General features: G+C 37.5%; 1 protein-coding gene across 5 annotated transcripts in view; it reads left to right on the plus strand.

Annotated features, from left to right (window-relative positions):
* Positions 1-19,264, plus strand: part of KDM4C (lysine demethylase 4C) — a 286,486-nt gene that overhangs the window by 141,051 nt on the left and 126,171 nt on the right. For all 5 annotated transcript variants that reach the window (XR_014687589.1, XM_084505428.1, XM_084505429.1 and 2 more), the window contains 4 exons: positions 5,494-5,684; positions 9,305-9,543; positions 11,605-11,966; positions 15,149-15,260. Coding sequence is in view for 4 of the 5 variants with exons in the window: in XM_084505428.1 (XP_084361554.1) it covers positions 5,494-5,684; positions 9,305-9,543; positions 11,605-11,966; positions 15,149-15,260 (904 nt within the window). In the remaining variant the exon portion in view is untranslated. The remainder of the gene's footprint in view (positions 1-5,493; positions 5,685-9,304; positions 9,544-11,604; positions 11,967-15,148; positions 15,261-19,264) is intronic.

Below are 19,264 nucleotides of genomic sequence, written 5' to 3' on the forward strand. Positions count from 1 at the left end.
AAGTCTCGTTTGATAGCCTTCAGGCTTCTCTCTTCAATGTTGTCACTGCCCGCCTGGACTATCAAAAGAGGGTAATAGTCAGAGGGGCGTACCAGGTTGGGAAGCTTCCTGGCAACGTCCCTGACCCTGGCCCCAGGGAGGCAGCAGACGTCCCTACAGGTAGGGTCAGGCCGACAAATAGGGCCCTCTGTTCCCCTAAGAATAGAGTCTCCAACAACAATAACCCTCCTGTCTTTCTTGATGGAGGCAGTCCTGAGGCGCGGAGTCAACCTCCTCACCCCAGGCATCCTCCTGGGAACATTTGCTACCTCTTCCTCAGCTACTGGTCTGTCGAGCTCCAGGGCCTCAAACCTGTTGTGTAAGGGCACCTGGGAATGCGGGGCCGGAAGGGGAGAGCGTCGCCTGCGATGTCGAGCAGGGACCTGTCTCCATTCCTCCTCAACTCCCAGATCCCCTCCCTCTGCCCGGCTACAGGGCAGGGGGTCCACCACCATTTGAGGAGTCTCACCTCGGTACCTCCCCTTGAGGCCCTGCAGGGAGTTACTCCACAAGTCTATCTCTCGCTCACACTCCCTGATGGCCCTCAACCTCTCCACCTCCTCCTTGAGCTCCGCCACTATGCGGACCAGGTCATCCACCTGCTCGCACCTCACGCACACAGTTTCTCTGCCTCCCGCCGATGGCAGCAACAGGCTCAGACACTCCTTGCATCCGGTGACCTGAACTGCGGCAGTTTTTAACGGGTAGTCGGTCTGGGTGTGTACCGACTTCCTGGAGAGCGCACCGTATTTTTGATAGTTTAAAAAATCCCATGTGGTTCTGTTTGAGAGAGTTTAATATTAATGGAAGAGTATTAGACCCTTAAGATGTGTACTTGATTCTTGATGACATAAAATGTTTTAAGAGCTTTTTTTGAGGTACCAGTGTAGATGTTAGTAAGTCAAAATACTGCTGGTCAAAACACGAATCCTGCTATTATCTTAGTAAGAACAGTTAGGGGAAAAATCCCCCTATTTTAAAAGGTGTTTGATTCTGTGTTAAATATGCATAAAAATCTACAAGCTTGGTGTATTTATTTCAAATTGTCTGCATTAGAGCCCAAAATGAGAAGAACTTAATTTTTTAAATACAAAAGTTACTCTTTTTCCATTCACAAATAACATTTATTTGGAAAAAAAAAATACTTTGGCTGAGCATGTCTCTCCAAGGTAATTTACACTCATTACAAATATATATCGTGTCTGGTTATACCATTTAGTTACGGTGCTGATACATTTTTCTTCCAATTCAGTGTGTGCAGTTACTAATAAGAGTCATTTGAATTGCTTACCTCCAAGCTGTGTCTTTATGAGAGAATAAATAATAATAGTATTAATGATTATGTTGGAGATGTTAATTGTGAGGCCAAAAGACTGAGAGAGGATTCTGGTCCCTTAATTTCTCTGATTGTCATACTAATCTTTGATTGAAGAATATATATCAGACTGATTATACTGAATATAGAAAATAACTCCTTGCATTGAATAGAATGGGATCTGAACCAACATAACTGCATGTTACGTGCGTTTTTTGTGTAGTGAGCATACATTATCGGTGAATAATAGTGGATCTGCAGGAAGGGCTGTGTTAGTTATACTGATGATCTCTCACTTCTATCAATGCATTTCAGTCTTGACCAGGATGTTCTAAACTTATTCATTTTGTCATTCTCTTGTGAATCTGCCACCAAACAGCTGCCAAATGATGGAGATAACTCCTATAGCACTTACACAGGTAGACAGTGGCCTGGGACAAATTACATTTGTACACTTACTGGGGTGGATTATTGTTCTTTTTGTTATTTTACAGAAATAATGGCTTGTATTTTTTTTCTATTTTTTTCTGATTGTATGATTTTACTAGTCTAGCAACTTTGATTTCACATTTACTCTTAAAAATATTACATGTTCCTAAAATTGTCATCCGTTAATGTACTATAGTGAGTGTTTTAGTGGCATGTACCTGTGCCTATGTCCCTAGAGACTTCTCCATCAGAATGACATTTAGTTTTGCTTTGGAGAGAGAAGCTTTCACTCACCTTTTTGTCTCTGAAGCAGGAAGCCATGTAACTGTCAGCTCTAAGTCAGTCAAATGAGACATGAGAAAAGAATGTTGCCCCCTCAAGAAGAACCCAAGAAACACTCCTCCAAATTATTTATCAAAGCCACCGTTTTTTCTTTTTTTTTTTTCTTTTTTTTTTTTTTTTTTTTCTCCTGACATAATTTAGGGAAAAATAGCAGAAATAGTTTTCAGATCATAACTGCTTTCACTGGGTAATATGATAATATGATACCTCCAAATATTTACAGCTTTTAGTGCCTAGAAGGTTGTTTTCTGTGTTTCCTGTATTTTCAGGCTAGCAATAGTAGAGTTGAGCATGATAGCCACTTCTCTTTAATTTTTTACTCAGAGGTATGTGTTTTTAGAAGTGTAAAAACTTCTATAAAAAATCAATGGTATTCCTAGTATCTGATTGCTCTTTTTAAATCACTTGAAGTAATACTGTTAGAAACTGGTGGAAATTAATCAAACCTTACTGAAAGACAGAAATTCTATGCGTCATTTGGACATAATTTATTTTAAGTCTTTTCATATGTTATTATCGTAGAATCATAGAATACATCATAGAATGTATTTTTTCTTGATGTTTTTTTTTCTTTTGACTTAAACGATAGCTTTTTTTTTTTTTCCAGACTGCGAGAAGCCTTGATGTCTAACAGCAAAACCAGTAATCCTTTTAATTTCTACTTAACAAAACATTTCTAATCTGTGTGTAGAAATTTTGTCTTGAAATTGAAAGGATTTTATGCGTAAATAAAGAGAAAACGGAGTATCTCTTGTCCTATGTTACAAATTCTATTTTTAAAAGTGAAAAATAATATAGTGGACTGTATCTGCATCTTTCCACTGTCCAGATATCTCAATTCCTTTCCTGTTACTGCTCATTGTGACTGATTATGGTACTTTATGAATGAGACTGTGTTTCAAATAATGTTAAGTCTTTTTGCAGAATGTGTGTATATGTACATGTATACAAGTTTTTTGAAAAAAGAATATTCTAGGCAGATACTCTTGGTTAAAAACTGTCATAAGATGCAGCTTCTTAAAGCTACAACTTCATTTTTTTTTCTTCTTTCTACTCATTCTTCCATTAGAGGGTAGTGTTAGGAAAAACTGTTGGCATTCGGATGAGTTACTACAGCCTTCTTGTTAGGTGAATGTAGGACTTAATTAACAGTAAAATTGTAAACATATGAATTAAATAAAATGTAATTTTAAACTGATGTCAGATTCTGCTAAAACCATGTCTATTGCAGTGGTAGTAACTCTGCCTTTACAGCAAAAATCAGGTTGCTGTGTAGTTCTGATATCTGTATGTAGTCAGAGGAGTTGAGAAAGTTTTCTTCTGACATCTTTTGAAGTAGGGTTTAGATGCTAGCTTTTGAGATTGGCACAGGGCTTCACAATAGTTGTGTGAGTCCCTACATACGTTACTGCAGTAGTGGTAAAATTCATTGGGACAGTGCTGTGATTTGTTCTGATTACCATAGTCAGGTAGGATATGATAGGAGATGTGTGGAATGAAGCTGTGATGGTAGCATCAAATATGGATATGGCATACCTCATCTCATTTTGTGCCCCTGGAGACTTTAGGCATCGTTGTTTGGAAACTCACTCCATTTTGAGTTCAAAATGTGGAGGAAACCATCCAGTGGAAAATGTCATACATAATAAACATCATTAATGCATATGTAATGAACATCATGTAAATTCAGAAATGTGCCATGGAACTATGCATTTAATAATAATAATAATAATAAAGTATTCCAAAGTCAGAAAGAAGAACGAAATTACCTTCTGAAGAAAGAAGACAATATCCCTTTGGCATAAGTTTCAAATAATGAAATAGTAAGTTTACTTGCACGCTTAAGATTAGAAGGTTGGTCAATAAAATTGTTCTACCTGGAGATTGGGCCTCATATGACGTTAAATAAAAAATAATTCCTTGTGGTGGCTGAAATTTGTTATTTTTACTGACTGTGTTTGCAGCAACTTTCCATGAAGTCATTACTGTATTATTTCAGTGCTGATCTAGCTTTTGCCTCCATGTTTTCCTATTTAACCTTTTTTTGAAGATACTGAAAATGAAGCAAGCAATTTAATAATTCTCAGATTCCTTGTGTACATTTTACTGCTTATACTTTCGGAGTGGAAGAAGGGTAGATTAGAAATGGTAGGAGGAAAGAGCAGGCAAAGGAATTTGCATCTAGCACACAGAAAGCAACCATTCTATCGAATGCTAGCATTCAGTCACAAGTGTTTCAATTTTTCTATGAGTAAACACCCTCCTTGTTTTATCACCCCTTTTAAACCAACTATGGCAGACATATGCATTTACCATTTTTTTGTATATACCTGTTTACCTGAAATAAAACATCATCTCAGTTTTGCCCCTTAACAGAGTCATTTAGCTAAAGCACTAAGTTTTTTAAACGTTTTTCCACTTAAGAATCTCTTTTTTTAGCCAGTCAATTTGCTTTTAATCTGAATAGTTTAGCTACCACAGGCATATTGTTTTATTTATTGCAGTCTCCTAATAAGCAGGTATTTTGGAGTGTTAGGTACAGTAACTTTAGTTTTAAAGTCATCTGTTAGCATTTACAGTATTTCCATGAAGAATCCTATGGATTTTCACAATCATTGTTCAGTGTTAACTCAGTTACTCTAGAATATGCCACTCATGTGCAGAATTTGTAAAGGAAAGCAGTATAAAAATAGTTTGGTCAGGGATGAAAACAAAGTTGATGATGGAAGTCCTGTATGAGATTTTAGGGTGGACATTGCACAGAAAGGCAGATTACAGGTTCATAACACTCCTCAGGGCTGTAAAACATAATGTTCCAAAGTGTCTACTCCCCTCTCTTGTTTGTCCTTTTCTCTTTGTAGGAAAACCTGAATAAAACTGAAACTTGGTATGGTACTTGTGTGCATTTCCTACTTGTCAAATTTCTTTCGATAAGAAGTATAAAAGTTAGAACTCTATAAATGCCTGCAAAGGCCTTTGGGACAGGTGGATACAACATGCATAATTTTAAGAAAATTATGATTCTGCTGAAGATACATGCAGTTCAACGTATTATGCTTAAAATTATCAAGAACAGTTAATAGAAGAAATGCTGTAATTTATTTTTGGTCTTAATTTTAAGAGTTAATAAAACAATGGAGTGTCCATAAGTACCTGTGTGGAATCCTGGAATGTCACATAAGTTGAGATAGCACCTTCTCTTGAACACTCCTTACCTGCAGAAGAAGTGAGGAAGATGGAAAAGAGAAAAGTTTTGATTAAAGTAAAGTTGGCTTTCACATGTGGGATTTTTATTCTGGATTTTCTTTACTGCAAACTGTGGCGCATTACATAACTTGTCACTTAAACATTCCTCTATTCTCTTGCAGTGCACGTGCAGGAAAGACATGGTAACAATATCCATGGACATTTTTGTGAAGAAGTTTCAACCAGACAGATACCAGCTGTGGAAACAAGGCAAAGATTTATATATCATAGATCATACAAAACCTACTCCTGAATCAACACCTGAAGTAAAGATCTGGCAGCAAAGAAGAAAGAAAAAGAAGCTTCCCAAGAGGTATTTGTTTCTTTATCCTTCATTTAGTTGTTTTCAATCTGAAGTCAGTTTCCTTTTTGTTTCCTCAGTGCTCCTTTCTCCAAATTCTATTTTAATTCATTTACTTAAAGTGTTTTGTTTTTTTTCTTTGTTAAGGTGGATGTGGGGACAAGTAAAGTCTTTCAGAGTAACTAAGTGAAAAGTTCATTTGTAGCTTACAAGTCATATACATAGCTGAAGTTAATGAGTATGGAGACCACCAAAATGCATTCCAGTGTGGTGTTTAGAATCCTTCTTTAGTAAAGACTATTACCGAAAATTTTTCAATGGATGGTTGCCATTGTTTCTAGTTACTTCTGCAAACAAAAGACAGAAGAGACGTCTTCTCACAGTTGGGATGGAGATTAAATTGGAAAAACATGTCATGAAGCTATGGCAGAATCCCAACAGCTGTGTTTAGTCTCTAGCATCAGCCTTAGTCCTCACTGCCATCTAGCTCCATGGAGATATCACTGCTTATTTGGCAGACTCACAGTGTAGCAGCCAAAACCCTTTTGCATCTACCACAGGCCAACGAGAGATCAGAATTTGGCATAAGGAGAGTCTCAATCCCAGTTATTTATGCTGACACCACTAACAAAAATAGGAGAATAAAGTTTCAGCTTGTCAGTTGAAGCTGTCAAATTCTATTAAAGCAGTTTCATAGCAGGATATGTTTCCTTCATGCGTGCATGATGTTTGTTTTTTTGTTTGTTTGTTTGTTTCTACATTGCACAAATTTTACTTGTGCACTATTGCTTTCATATTTTGATTTTACTTAACATGACCTCTATGGATTTTCTTTTTCATTATCTAACAAAAATCTACTTAGCTTCTAGCCTAGATTGTACTGTTTTATTGGTATCTAGTTTCTGGGGAGAGAGGCATGCTGGGTTAAAAATACTGTTTTTTAAGACCTCTTTCCTCCTTCAAATTGCTTTACAACATAATTACCTTTCTGTCTTGCTCTTAAACTGGGAATTCTTCATTTTCTTTGTGAATGAATGTGTTTCTTGAAGAAGACAGTAGGCTTGCATAAGAAGCAGTGTGGCCAGCAGGGCTAGGGAAGTGATTGTCCCCCTGTACTCGGCTCTGGTGAGGCTGCACCTCGAGTACTGTGTTCAGTTTTGGGCCCCTCACTACAAGAAAGACATGGAGGTGCTCAAGTGAGTCCAGAGAAGGACAATGAAGCTTGTGAGGGGTCTGGAGAACAAGTCTTACGAGGAGCGGCTGAGGGAGCTGGGGTTGTTCAGCCTGGAGAAGAGGAAGCTCGGGGACAACCTTATTACACTCTATAGATACCTTAAAGGAAGCTGTAGCATGGTGGGGGTTGGTCTATTCTCCCATGTGCCTGGTGACAGGATGAGGGGGAATGGACTAAAGTTGTGCCAGGGGTATTTTAGGTTGGATATTAGGAAGAACTTTTTTACTGAGGGGGTTGTTAGGCATTAGAATGGGCTGCCCAGGGAAGTGGTGGAGTCACCATCCCTGGAGGTCTTTAAAAGACGTTTAGATGTAGAGCTTAGGGATATGGTTTAGTGGGGACTGTTAGTGTTAGGTCAGAGGTTGGACTCAGTGATCTTGAGGTCTCTTCCAACCTAGACAATTCTGTGATTCTGTGAAAATCAAACTCTAAGGAAGAGAATCAGTTCCAGTTGTAGAGGAAAAACATAGTTGAAGACATTGGGTTTGTTCTGGGGTTTCTAATAATACATGTAATTTGTGGGATAGAATGAGTTCTTGAAGACATCTGGTGAAGAAGCTGGAACAGCCAGTTTCTTAATGCATGGATAGTACTAACTGAAACAGAGAGTGAGAGAGAGAAATTTTATTGATTAGGTAATTTCACTTGTAGTTAATTTCGCTGTACAGAGTAACTGCAAGTATACACTCCAATGCAATTTTAACTAAAAGACTTAAACAATGTATTGAAAGTTTTAGCATGGGAACACATGGTGTGATTTCATGCACTGAGCTGAGCTAATAAACACAATTCCCATACTTTTTAATTCTTCAGTTGGCTTTTATTCAGCCGTGGTAACAATGCATATTGTGAAGGGAGGATGAAATGTTTACTCAGCTTAATTTCTACTGTAATGTGTTGATTGGCAAGGGGCTTGGAACTAAGTGATCTATGAGGTCCCTTCCAACCCAAGCTATTCTATGATTCTATGATTGAAATTGTGATCATTTTGATTAGGAGGATAATGCAAGTTCCAAAAGAGGGAAAACAGAAGAAATACCATGTATGGGAATTTTCCTCAACATAGTGACATGCAGAGCTTAAGTTTGATGTTTGTGGCTGAAATACTTTGCAACACTAGAACTGCATGTAAACAGTAATTAGGCTGGCTGTTGTGGATGGATGGCCATGTGTCATACTTGGGCAAATTTTTTGGAATTACTGTTTTGTAGAAATACTATTTCTAATATTGCTTTGTAGAGATTGCGTTGAAATGTGTACATTAGATGACACATGATAAAAGGGAAGGGGTAACAAAATATTTTTTCTGGAGGTGTTTAGAGTCCAAGTTCCTGCCGTAGTTGGGAATTAATCACTCTGTGTCATCAGTTTTGGAACCTGATGTATGATTTGTGGTTCACAAACTTGTGAAGGAGGGGAGGTCTTGGTTGGATATCAGAAGAAATTTGTTTACTTAAAGAGTTGTGCAGAATTGGAATAGACTGCCCAGGGAAATGGTTGAGTCACCATACCTGGAGGTCTTCAAGAAACGTGTAGGTGTATAACTTAGTAGCATGGTTTAGTGGTGGGCTTGTCAGTACTAGGTTAAAGGTTGGGCTAGATGATCTCAGAGGTCTTTTCCAACCTGAACAAATCTATGATTCTATGAAGCAGGTAAACATCATCTTCTCCTGTATTACATAGTTGAATTTGAAACTGGATTCCAATCTCCTGTTACCCTTAGCTTGAGCGCATAAATAACAAACCAGTTTCTCAAAGTGGCTGACATCTCTCTTGCTTCAGCCTCTTTCTTCTGATTCTGAGGGTGCATAAACTCTATACTATTTCAACTTTGATTTTTAAAAAGCATTATCAAATGTATTGTTTGATACAGTAGCCATTCACAATATTTGGTGACTAGAATTTTTTATTTATTCAGATGCTTGTTTATGTTAATATGTGTATAAAAATGTATATGGTATGTAAACAGACCACATTTTATGAGGGTATTCAGACTACTATTGTACTGGCATTAGTGTTTGGAAATATTACCTGGTTTTAGTGTGTTTGAGAATGTTTTGTCTTCATTACTTTCATAAGGGTTAGTCTCTTTCATGTTCAAAAAAAAGGGTTAATTGGAAAGCTAGTCTGGATGCTGATTAAGTAATAGTTAAGGTTATTTTACAATTTAAGTTTTGTCATAGAATACTGATAAAAGGTTAGAAGGTCAAATTGAATCATTAACCTATCACATAATAAATTGTAAACACCATCTCAATACAAAAAGATGAAAAATTCTCTCTCTTTTTTTTTTTTCCTTCTGTCTTTAAGCAGGTGAAAGGGACATATATATATTGGTAGACATTTTATCTTATCCAAGACAGACATTCTACTCTGACAGCAGTATCTCTTATAACAGCTTACAGCGCAACAGATCTCGATCTAAAAAGCTTAAAACTCCAGAGGACAAGAGACTGTCTGCTGTGGCAACTGGTGCAGAAATCATAGCGACTGAAGCAACTGCTGATGACTTCAAGGTCAATGAAAAACGAGAGGATAAAGTGAGACGACTAAGTGCAGGAGTGCCTTCTGGGGAAGAAGAAAACAGTGGTAGAATGCAGCTGGATCAGGTGTTATTGGATAATGCCAAGGGTGCAGGTGAGATAAGGACTGATGGTTTTTCACATCTAAGTTGTAGACTATTGATACTCTAATGTTATAAATTAGTGGACATTAAAGCAATGTACACTCCTAAGTAGCATACTAAAAATGTCTACTTACAAAGTTATTCAGAGAAGATTGATTCAATAAGAGTGAATGACCAAATTAATATTCTGAACTGAGAGTAGTATCAGCTAAATTGTTTTAGTCAAGTGTGCAAAGAGGATGATTCTTTTAAATTATACTTCTTCAATTGACTGATAGGCTATACAAAAAAAAAAGTGGTAAGTGATATGGAAACAACTCTTAATGATGCAAACATTATAGAGCATATATGCTTCCAATATGCTACATGTATTTTCATCAATAATACTGCATATTATTACTGCATAGTGGTCATACTTGTGCAAAAAATGCTCTGAGACTGAAGAGTTCTAATTTTCCCTTGTTTTGTCTGATAATGTAATTTACAAAGGCTTTTTCAAGTCAAGGATGCTTCTTTTTTTTTCCCCCACAATGATTTTATAATTTTGTGTTTGGTCTGTTCTGGAACTTATTTCTTCTGTTACCATTGAATTTCATTGTAATTAAGGTATAGTTTCACATTCTTGTTCAGAAAGGGAAACTACAGTCTTAACTTCAGGTTTGGGAACAGTCCCACAGATTTAAAATTTGGTTGTATATTTAGACACTCTTTCTCTGTTTTTGAATGGTATTAGTTTTGCTGGAGGTGGTAAAAACCAGGACTGAACCTCATAAAGATACCAAAGTGCTAATTCCAAACTGGAAGCTGAGAATTTCTTTCTTAAATTTAGGTGTTGCTGTATTTTAAAGCCCCCTTTTCCCCCCCCCCACTTTTTTTTTTTTTTTGAAGCTGTTCCTTTACAGCTTCCTCCAGCTTTATCAGAGGTTTGGAGTGTTCATGACCACTGAAAAGCTAGTGTTATTTAGATACCTGACTTCATGTGCTCCTTGACAAGAGAAGGAAAAGCAGAGAAGAGTGGAGCACTGTCCTTCCCTTTGTGCTATTGAGGGGTGGTGCCTAGACCTTTGCAGAGGAAAAGGCCTTTTTAGATATGACACTAGAAGCGCCAGTATTCACATAGGAGCCAGTGGTTTGTCCTGTGTCATCTCCATCTAGTACAGTCATTATGCTACATAAGGGCAGTAGTCTTCATACACAGAGGTTCTGTTTTGGTATCAGATGGGCTTTATATTACTAAATTTTATAAACACTTGACCTGACAAAGTCATTTTTCAGAAAAGCTCATTCATATAACCACTGTAAAGAAAAGTACTTCAGAGACCATTTTCTGTAATGCCTTGGAAGTACTGCTGAACCAGTATTCACTGTGATGTGTGGCAATAGAGTTCTTTAAAAGCATGTTTTTTGGGTCAGCTCTCCAGCTTATTGTGTCTGGAAAACAGCCTAGAAAATATGGAAACGTGTTGAAACATCCACAGATAAAGAATTTCAACAAAATCCACAAATTCACCCTTCAGCATCACTGAAATATAGAATTATGGTAATTGCTGAACTCTACATTTATGCTAATTGCCTTTCATTTTTAGACCAGTGCTGTTGTTTTCAGAATATTCTTGATATCTATTTGAAATATATTTTCCTAATTATAAACCATTAGTTGATGTTTATTTTCACTTGCAAAACTGGCATAATAGGTATAAATAAAGTTCAATATACCAACCTTTTATATATATATTTTTTATTTTTTTTTTTTCCAACCAGTATAAAGTGCATGTGGGCTGTCAGACTAAACAAATATTGATTATTTTGAATGACTTAAAACTGTTGTAATTCAAACACAAAATACCCATTAAACGATTAAAGCTGTATTTCACGCTCCAAATTTTACATTAAACTCAAAATTCTACATTGAATATATTCTGCAGTCAAACCTGTACTCCACTTTTATGCATGTCCTTCTAACACCTACTTCTTTGTGTGTCTCCTTAATAAGGAGCTGTTCGTATTGTTTTGAAATGAAATACACTAATAGAAAGTGAGATTTATTAACAAATCGTATTTTTGATCCACAGGAAGCATCCTTTCAGAATCATTTTCCAGTCCTGCTCCTGCACTAGAGAAAACAAAAATCAAAGATGAAGATGGGGCAGATTCCAATGACTCTGTCATTACATCTGAAGATTCAGTGGCCTGTCTGCCCATTTCTGATAACTGTAGAAAAGAAGAGAGTTTGAAATCTCAATATCAGTCTATGTCACCCATACCATTCCATGAGTCGCAGGAACATACTTCTGAGGTGGAAAACCCAGGTAAAGAGGAAAATGCCTTTATAGAGGATGATGTGAGTGACCTAGAAAGCTGTGGAAGTATCTTGGAACATGGAGAAGTGCCTGTTGCAAAAAAGGATGAAGAAGATGGCATGGAAACATCGAGTGTATGTGAAGCAAATTTCCATCATTATATTAATATATTCCTGATTTAATGAAATGTGAACAAACATGTTCCTAGTCAGAACTGATATCCATATTAAAGCAGTTAAGAATATGCATGATTTTAATCTCGTGCTAATTTGAGCATGTTCTGAAGTGTTCAGGCAACAGTGGGAATTCAGATCCAAAGCAGAATGTTTTTGGAGCTTACTTGTTGGCATATTTTTCATCTGATTTTAGATTTCTACTAATCTCATTTTGTATCTGTGAATCTGATCTGTCAGTCACTACTCTCAAGCTATTCCCATGTTCACTGCCTGCCAGTACTAACACAGCTACCAGCTTTAATTATTGCTACTGACCTGAAATACAAATTATTACAGAAGCACGGAATGGTTTGAGTTGGAAGGCACCTCTGGAGGTCATCTGGTCCAACCCCCCTGCTCAAGCAGGGACACCTAGAGCAAATATTGCACAGGACCACGTCCAGATGGCTTTTGGGGATCTCCAGTGAGGGAGACTCCACAGCCTCTCTGGACAACCTGCTCCAGTGCTTTGACAGCCACACAGTAGAGAAGTGCTTCCTGATGTTTAGATGGAACCTCTTGTGGTCCTGTTTGTGCCCATTGCCTCTTGTCCTGGCACAGGGCAACACAGAAAACAGCATGGTTCCATCCTCTTTACACCCTGCCTTCAGGTATTTATGCACATTGATAAGGTTCGCCCTGAGCCTCCTCTTCTCCAGGCTGAACAGCTGCAGTTCCATCAGCCTTTCCTCATATGAGAGGTGCTCTAGTCCCTTGATCATTGTGGTGGCCTGCTGCTGGAGTCTCCGATATGTCCAGGTCTCTCTTGTGCTAAGGGCCCAGAACTGGACACAGAACTCCATTTGAAGCCTCATCAATGCCGAGAAGAGTGGAAGGATCACCTCTCTCAACCTGCTGGTGATACTTTGCCTGATGCAGCCGAGAATACCTTTAGCTTTCTTAGCAGCAAGGACACACTGCTGGCTCATGTTCAGCTTGGTGTCCACCAGGAGTCCCATGTGGTTTTATGCCAAGCTGCTTTCCAGCTGGGTGGCCCCCAGCATGTGCTGGCGCCTGGGGTTGTTCCTCCCCAGATGCAGGACTCAGCACTTCTTGTTGGACTTCATGAGATTCTTAGCCCACCTCTCCAGCCTTTTGAGGTCCCTCTGAGTGCCTGCACAGCCCTCTGATGAGTCAGCCACTCCCCGTAAGTTTTATGTCAACTGCAATTAGATACGAGTGCTGTATTTGGTATCATGTATCTATTTTTCAAAAAACGTTTATTTTCTTGACCCTTTCTTATGTGAAAGTATAGTTTTCTATGCATTTCTATACATGAAAGTATCTGGCAAAAAGGCTGGAGGCATGTCCTATGAGGAGAGGCTGAGGATACATGGGTTGTCGAGTCTGCAGAAAAGGAGGCTGAAAGCTGACCCCATTGCTCTCTACAAGTGTCTGAGGAGAAGTGAATGGGAGGTGCTGGTCTCATCTCCGTGGTCACTAATGACAGGATGTGTGGGAATGGCACAAAGCTATGCCGGGGGAGGGTCAGACTGGATATTAGGAAACATTTCTGTACTGTGAGGGTGGTCAAACATTGAAACAGCCTTCCTGACAGTTGGTGGATGCCCCGAGCCTGTCAGCATTCAAGAAGCGTTTGTACGATGCACTCAATAATATGCTTTAATTTTTAATTAGCCCTGAGAGGTCAGGCAGTTGGACTTGCTGATCTTTGTAGGAGGAACTTCCAGATGAACTAAAATCTTCTATTCTTTCTATTCTGTTCTATTCTACTGCTGTTACTCTGCTCTGAAGGGTGGGCAGCTTTGATTTTAGGAAGCAGATTGAAAAATGAAAAGCTGTAGTGGTAGTCACAGAAGCTAAGTTTGGCAAATTCCCAGTTTGGTAGAGAGAGAGCTGGCAGTCTATACCACCAGATTGCCAGACTTGATGGGAAATAGATTTTGGAGGTGTAAGCAAAATCATACTGACCATTTCACAGGCACAAAGTGTGCACTAATGATTTTTTTTTTTTCTATTTTGGGAGTTTTAATAAATGTGTGTTGGAGATTCTATTAATCTCTTTCAGTGCCTCTCAGCAATTTATATATCACGTATCACATAAGAGGCTTCAGCTATTCTCCATTATAACTGCTTGCTCTTTCATGTGTTTTTGTTATTACTTCTTACAAGTGTGTTGCACAAATGCAATTAAAGAGGTAGAAGAGGTAGATCTTTCCCTTTTTAATTTGTTGGTAACTTCTAGATCATAAACCTGTATGATGCTTTGACCTCATCTTGTTCCCTTGGGTTATCATAGTAAATACTATCTCGTTTTGTAATTTCCTTCATACTTAATAGAAGTAATTTTCAACCCTCACAGCATTCAAGGGGCACGTGTGTAACTTGTTGGGTTGCTTTCTAGGTACTGAAGAACAAAGTTAGGTGGTCCATAGAAATCATGTGAGACTGTTCTCAACTTTTTGTCAGTACACTTGTGCTTCCTCTACTCCTGAATCTCCAGTTGTGACCAGCAACTGATTTACTTTGTGATATCCCTCATGGCACCTAAATCTGGAATTGGGAATGCTGCAATGATTGCAGCATTGGCTTTAGTTCTTGAACCTTGGCTAACTTCAAGCTGAAAGTACATAAGAGTGTTTGAGGGAGGAGTTTCCTTATATCCCAGTGTGTTAATCCTATGTCAGGAGTCTTAGTTTCTTATCTGAACTCCAGATTATTATTTTTTTTAATTTCCAAGATATAGCATTTCCTCAGGTATTTTGTGTTCTGTGACATATGAAGTTAATACATTCTGGGCACATTTACCAAAACACAGCTACATTATATTTCTAGCTCTCCAGAACTGTTCTTTCTCTCAAACATAACCTGAGCAAAACAGGATTTATGCTCTGTAAGTTTGGATGGACTGTAGAAACCTACACCTCAAATAGTTTATGTGTGCAAAAGATTACTTTTTCTCAGTTACAGATTGTATTTTGCATTAGAGACAAATATTTTATTGTTACACTAAAGGTACTTTGGATATCCTGGTCATACGTGCAAAACTGATATTTGTGCTCATTTGTAGGAGACTGGATTTTTTCATCAAAATTAACTGCAGAAGTCCATGCTAAATTAGTTGTGATTTTCCTTTTCAGTCAGCAGAAGCTGAAAGCAAGAAAATATCTAAAAGTTGGCGGCATCCACTAAATAAACCCCCAGCTAGATCTCCAATGACTTTGGTTAAACAGCAAGCAACTAGTGATGAAGGTGAGTGTACTGTTTAGTATTTTTTTCTGGTAGTCTTTTCCTGTGCATAGACCATATATAGGCATTTTCAAAAACAACGGGAAATATAAACTGTGTATTTTTATTGCATATAAATCATTCAGTGTGGGCTCTGAATCCACAACATATACTTCTATACTGTTTTCACATGAATTCTTCTAAGAACAGTGGATCTATCATTGCAAAAAACTCTGAACAATAGGTCGTTTAAGATGCATGTGTTCACAAATCAAATCTTCCTTGTTAGAACTAAGAGCAACTGTGTTTAAGAGCAAGCTTTTCATTGAGTAAACGTAGCTAAAAATGACACAAAAGTCTTTTGAAAACAAGACCTTAGGTGTAAATCGTAATCCCCCTTGCTGCTTTAAATCTACTTTTTCCTGGTCTTTTTAATAGAAGTTGGATATTTTATAGTCAGTCTTTTAAGTTACTGTAGTTCTCATTCAAAAAAAAAAAAAAAAAAGCTACTGACTTCTGGGCATGGACAATGTCTTGATTTCCAGGTTTTTGCTTAGGTTCATACTGAAATAATGAACCTCTGTAATTCTGTCATTTTGATAAATCAATTTTTCCCCGTCGTTTTAGAAGTCATTGAAAAGATTATTTTGACCATAGCCCCTCTACATTTCTCCTATCTCTAGATATGGTTCTAACTATATCTAATGAGTAGTTTGCAAGAGATTACAAATAAGGTTTACAGTTTCATAAATGTAAGAAGAGGTGGAAGAGCATGGCTTGGTTTTTAGATGTTGTGGAAAAGACCTTTCAGAAAGACCACCATCAGAAGCAACATTGTAAAAGGAAGAAGCAAATTAAAAGCTTGCAGATAGAATGATCTTGGTGTGAAGGATATTTGGGGTGTGAAAGCTTTCACAAAACACTACCGTCTTGGTTGGTGCTTTGAAAACACAGAAGAGCCTTGAAAGAATGCTAGGATATCCAGAGGCACTACCCCATTGCTCCAAATAGGAGACAAGTGTGAACAGTAAAAATTTTGTTGGCCTGTGGTCATAAAACATAGTGCCTGGACTTGCCTGAGGTGCTCCTCTTTTCACAAGACATATGAGGGCATAATGATTGCTAGGCCTTCATTTAAGCCTTTCCACCCAACAGTAACAATCGGCAGCTCCAAGTAATGATGATCTGGATCAATCCAGACAGTGCAATGTTATTGTGTAAGCAAGAACATCCTTCTCTAAGGAGTATTAGAAAGAAACAAAAGGCCTCATACCAATTTCTCTGGATGAACAATCCTTTAGGTATTTTATTAGAGCAGTTTTGTGTTCTCTTCTAAGAGCCAGAAAATAACTGGAAACAGAGTAAAGTCTTGCCTGGGAGTGTGTAAGACTGAGTTTCTGATGTGGCATTAGATATTTACAGTATATATATTTTGACTGTAATGCTGAGTAGTGACCACAAAATTCCACTGTTTAACTGTTTAATTCCATAAATTAGAAGCCTGATGTTAGGCAATAATTTAGTTTATGCTTCTCTGTGTTGTCACTATAAATTGCAGATATGCATGGTATTATATACTATATGATAACTTCGGGAACTTCAAGGGATGGAATGAAGTAGGAATTAAGAAAAAGAAGCAAGTCCATAAGTAATGACCATAAACAACATTAATATAGTAAACAGAGTTCTGTACACAATAAATGTGTGAATAATTCTACAGCCATTAAATTTAGTGCTCTGGAACTAGATACCATAGGGATCCAAAAAGTTAGAATAATACTCAGAACTTCTCAGATGCTCTTTATTTGGGAACACACATGAGTACTTTAACATCAGAGAGCCTCCATCTTGTTTGGACAGGCTACAAAAGCTAAAAAGGTTACCAGGGTGGGGATTTGCTTTTCTGAAGCAAACAAAAAGAGAAACTTTGCTTTACCCTGCATGCACATATACAGCCAACCAAACTGGATGAATAAAGCTACTTTATTCTATCGGACATGACTTGTGAAGTTTATTGAACTGTGCATCAAAATGGAAAACAAATATACACCTTGTTCATATTGCCTCAATGTTTTAGTTCTCTAATTCACATTTTTTTTTCCAGTACTGTACACCAGAATCTCTTTAGTTAGCAGAACTGTAGATTGGTTGTCATGCTTCCGTTACCATTTTGATACTCTGTAATACAGAATGGACCTAATATTGCATCAGAGGCTACAGGTCTTATTCCACCATTGTTGTATGCTTCAGTGTTTACCTGTGCATTGTACCTGTATTTTGTTTAGTGCTCTCGTTTTATACTTTAAGTGGTATAGGAGTCTTGCTGGGTTTCTCTTCTCAGTTATGGGTAGTCAATGGTCACTGTTTTCATACAGCTGCAAATAGACTTTCACCACTTCTAAGAATGAGAGCATGTCTATTAACTGATTCTTCTTCTTGTAACAAAATAATATAGTTAGCATCAGTTCAAGCATTGTTGAGCTGGGTGCTGTAATTTTAGCTGTTTCCTTGTCAATACATCTCTGTCCTTGTTCCAGGCCTAAAGTCATTCATTTGCTTCTTCTTTATCAGTAGTTTGAGAAAGCCATAATCTCTCTCTCTCTTTTTTTTTTTTTTTTTTTTAATCTAAACCTCAGTTTTGCAAGACAGGATACTTCAATTAGCTGTTAAGCATCTTTCTGAAAATTAGAGACAGCGTAGGCCCATGATCTGTATCATATATGGATATGTTTGGATACCTTGAGGGCTAGACAGAGCATATTTCATAAAGTATTATGGTAATTAGCACAAAAAGGATGATACTAATATTAAGATTCATCTAGTAAAGTAATTAAATATCTAAATATGTGGTAGTTTGTAGTGAAATTTCTCTTTTTTAATTAGAGATTAGAGTGCTTTTGCTGCTGATGCTTTTTTAACATTAGCTGTGTTAGATGTTATAGTCTAAAATTGACACTTAAGCATGAATTGTCTGTGATATAATTCGGCCAGATGATGATGTGATTACACTAGTTTATTAATCTCAATAATTTGTTTGTTGGCCTCCTGATATCTTAATTTTATGTGAAAGTAGCAGTATCCCAACAGGAAGTCATATACTATTACATACTTCCCAGTCTTTCCTCTTCACATGATGATTGTCCTTCTAGTAGATAAGGATATATTTTTGGTAGGAAGGAAAAAGCTGTCTTAGAATCATTTAAATTGCCTATTAAGCACCCGTCTGCTTATTGACTGAAGGAAGTAATTAAGAGTTTTATTGGACGTGGCAGTTACTGGTATTTTCTGGCTGGTACTGGAGCTTGATATTATTTTCATGCATCTGCTTCTCTCTGTGATCTAATTTATCAGCATGCTTTTGTGAGAACACCAGAAGAGAGACAATAGATTTTGGTGAATAAAATGTTTACATCCAAGACAGAGATTGAAGAACTGCTGGGAGAGACTGGTAAACTGACGCCTCATTAGCTTTCCTGGCGCATGCTGACGTGCGAGTTAGAGATCTGTCGCTAGATGGATGCCAGTCAAAGGAGATTTTTCTGATAGTGTTCCCTAATGTTTGTTGTTGGATATCAGGGGAGTAATCAGTATCAATGTACTAACGATTATGTTCCCCTTTATGGACATGCTTCATCCGTATTCTGGAGATTACCAGAAATGTAGTTCAGCATGTATACTTAACTCAGTTCTCGTTCTCTGTGGTTTCTGAACAGAAATGATGCCAGTAAGGGCTGATACTGATGCTGATACTCTTGGAACCGCAAATGTTGATTTAATCTGTTCTATTCTTCTACAAGGAAGGATATGTGCATTGATACACTGATTTATATTTTAGTTTATCTGGGTTCAATCAATTCATAAATGCAAACAAAATGGAGGAAGGAGAAGAAGAAATGAGCTAGTGCTGTTACAGAAAATTAAAAAATTAGAGCTTTACAGTTCATCTGCAAATCATGTCACTTTAGTTGGATAGTCTGTTTGTAGCCATTTCTAATACAGATAATTTATATTCAAATTAATATATTTGA

The sequence above is a fragment of the Aythya ferina genome (genome assembly GCF_964211825.1).
Source record: "Aythya ferina genome assembly, chromosome: Z".
NCBI classification, from domain to species: domain Eukaryota; kingdom Metazoa; phylum Chordata; class Aves; order Anseriformes; family Anatidae; genus Aythya; species Aythya ferina.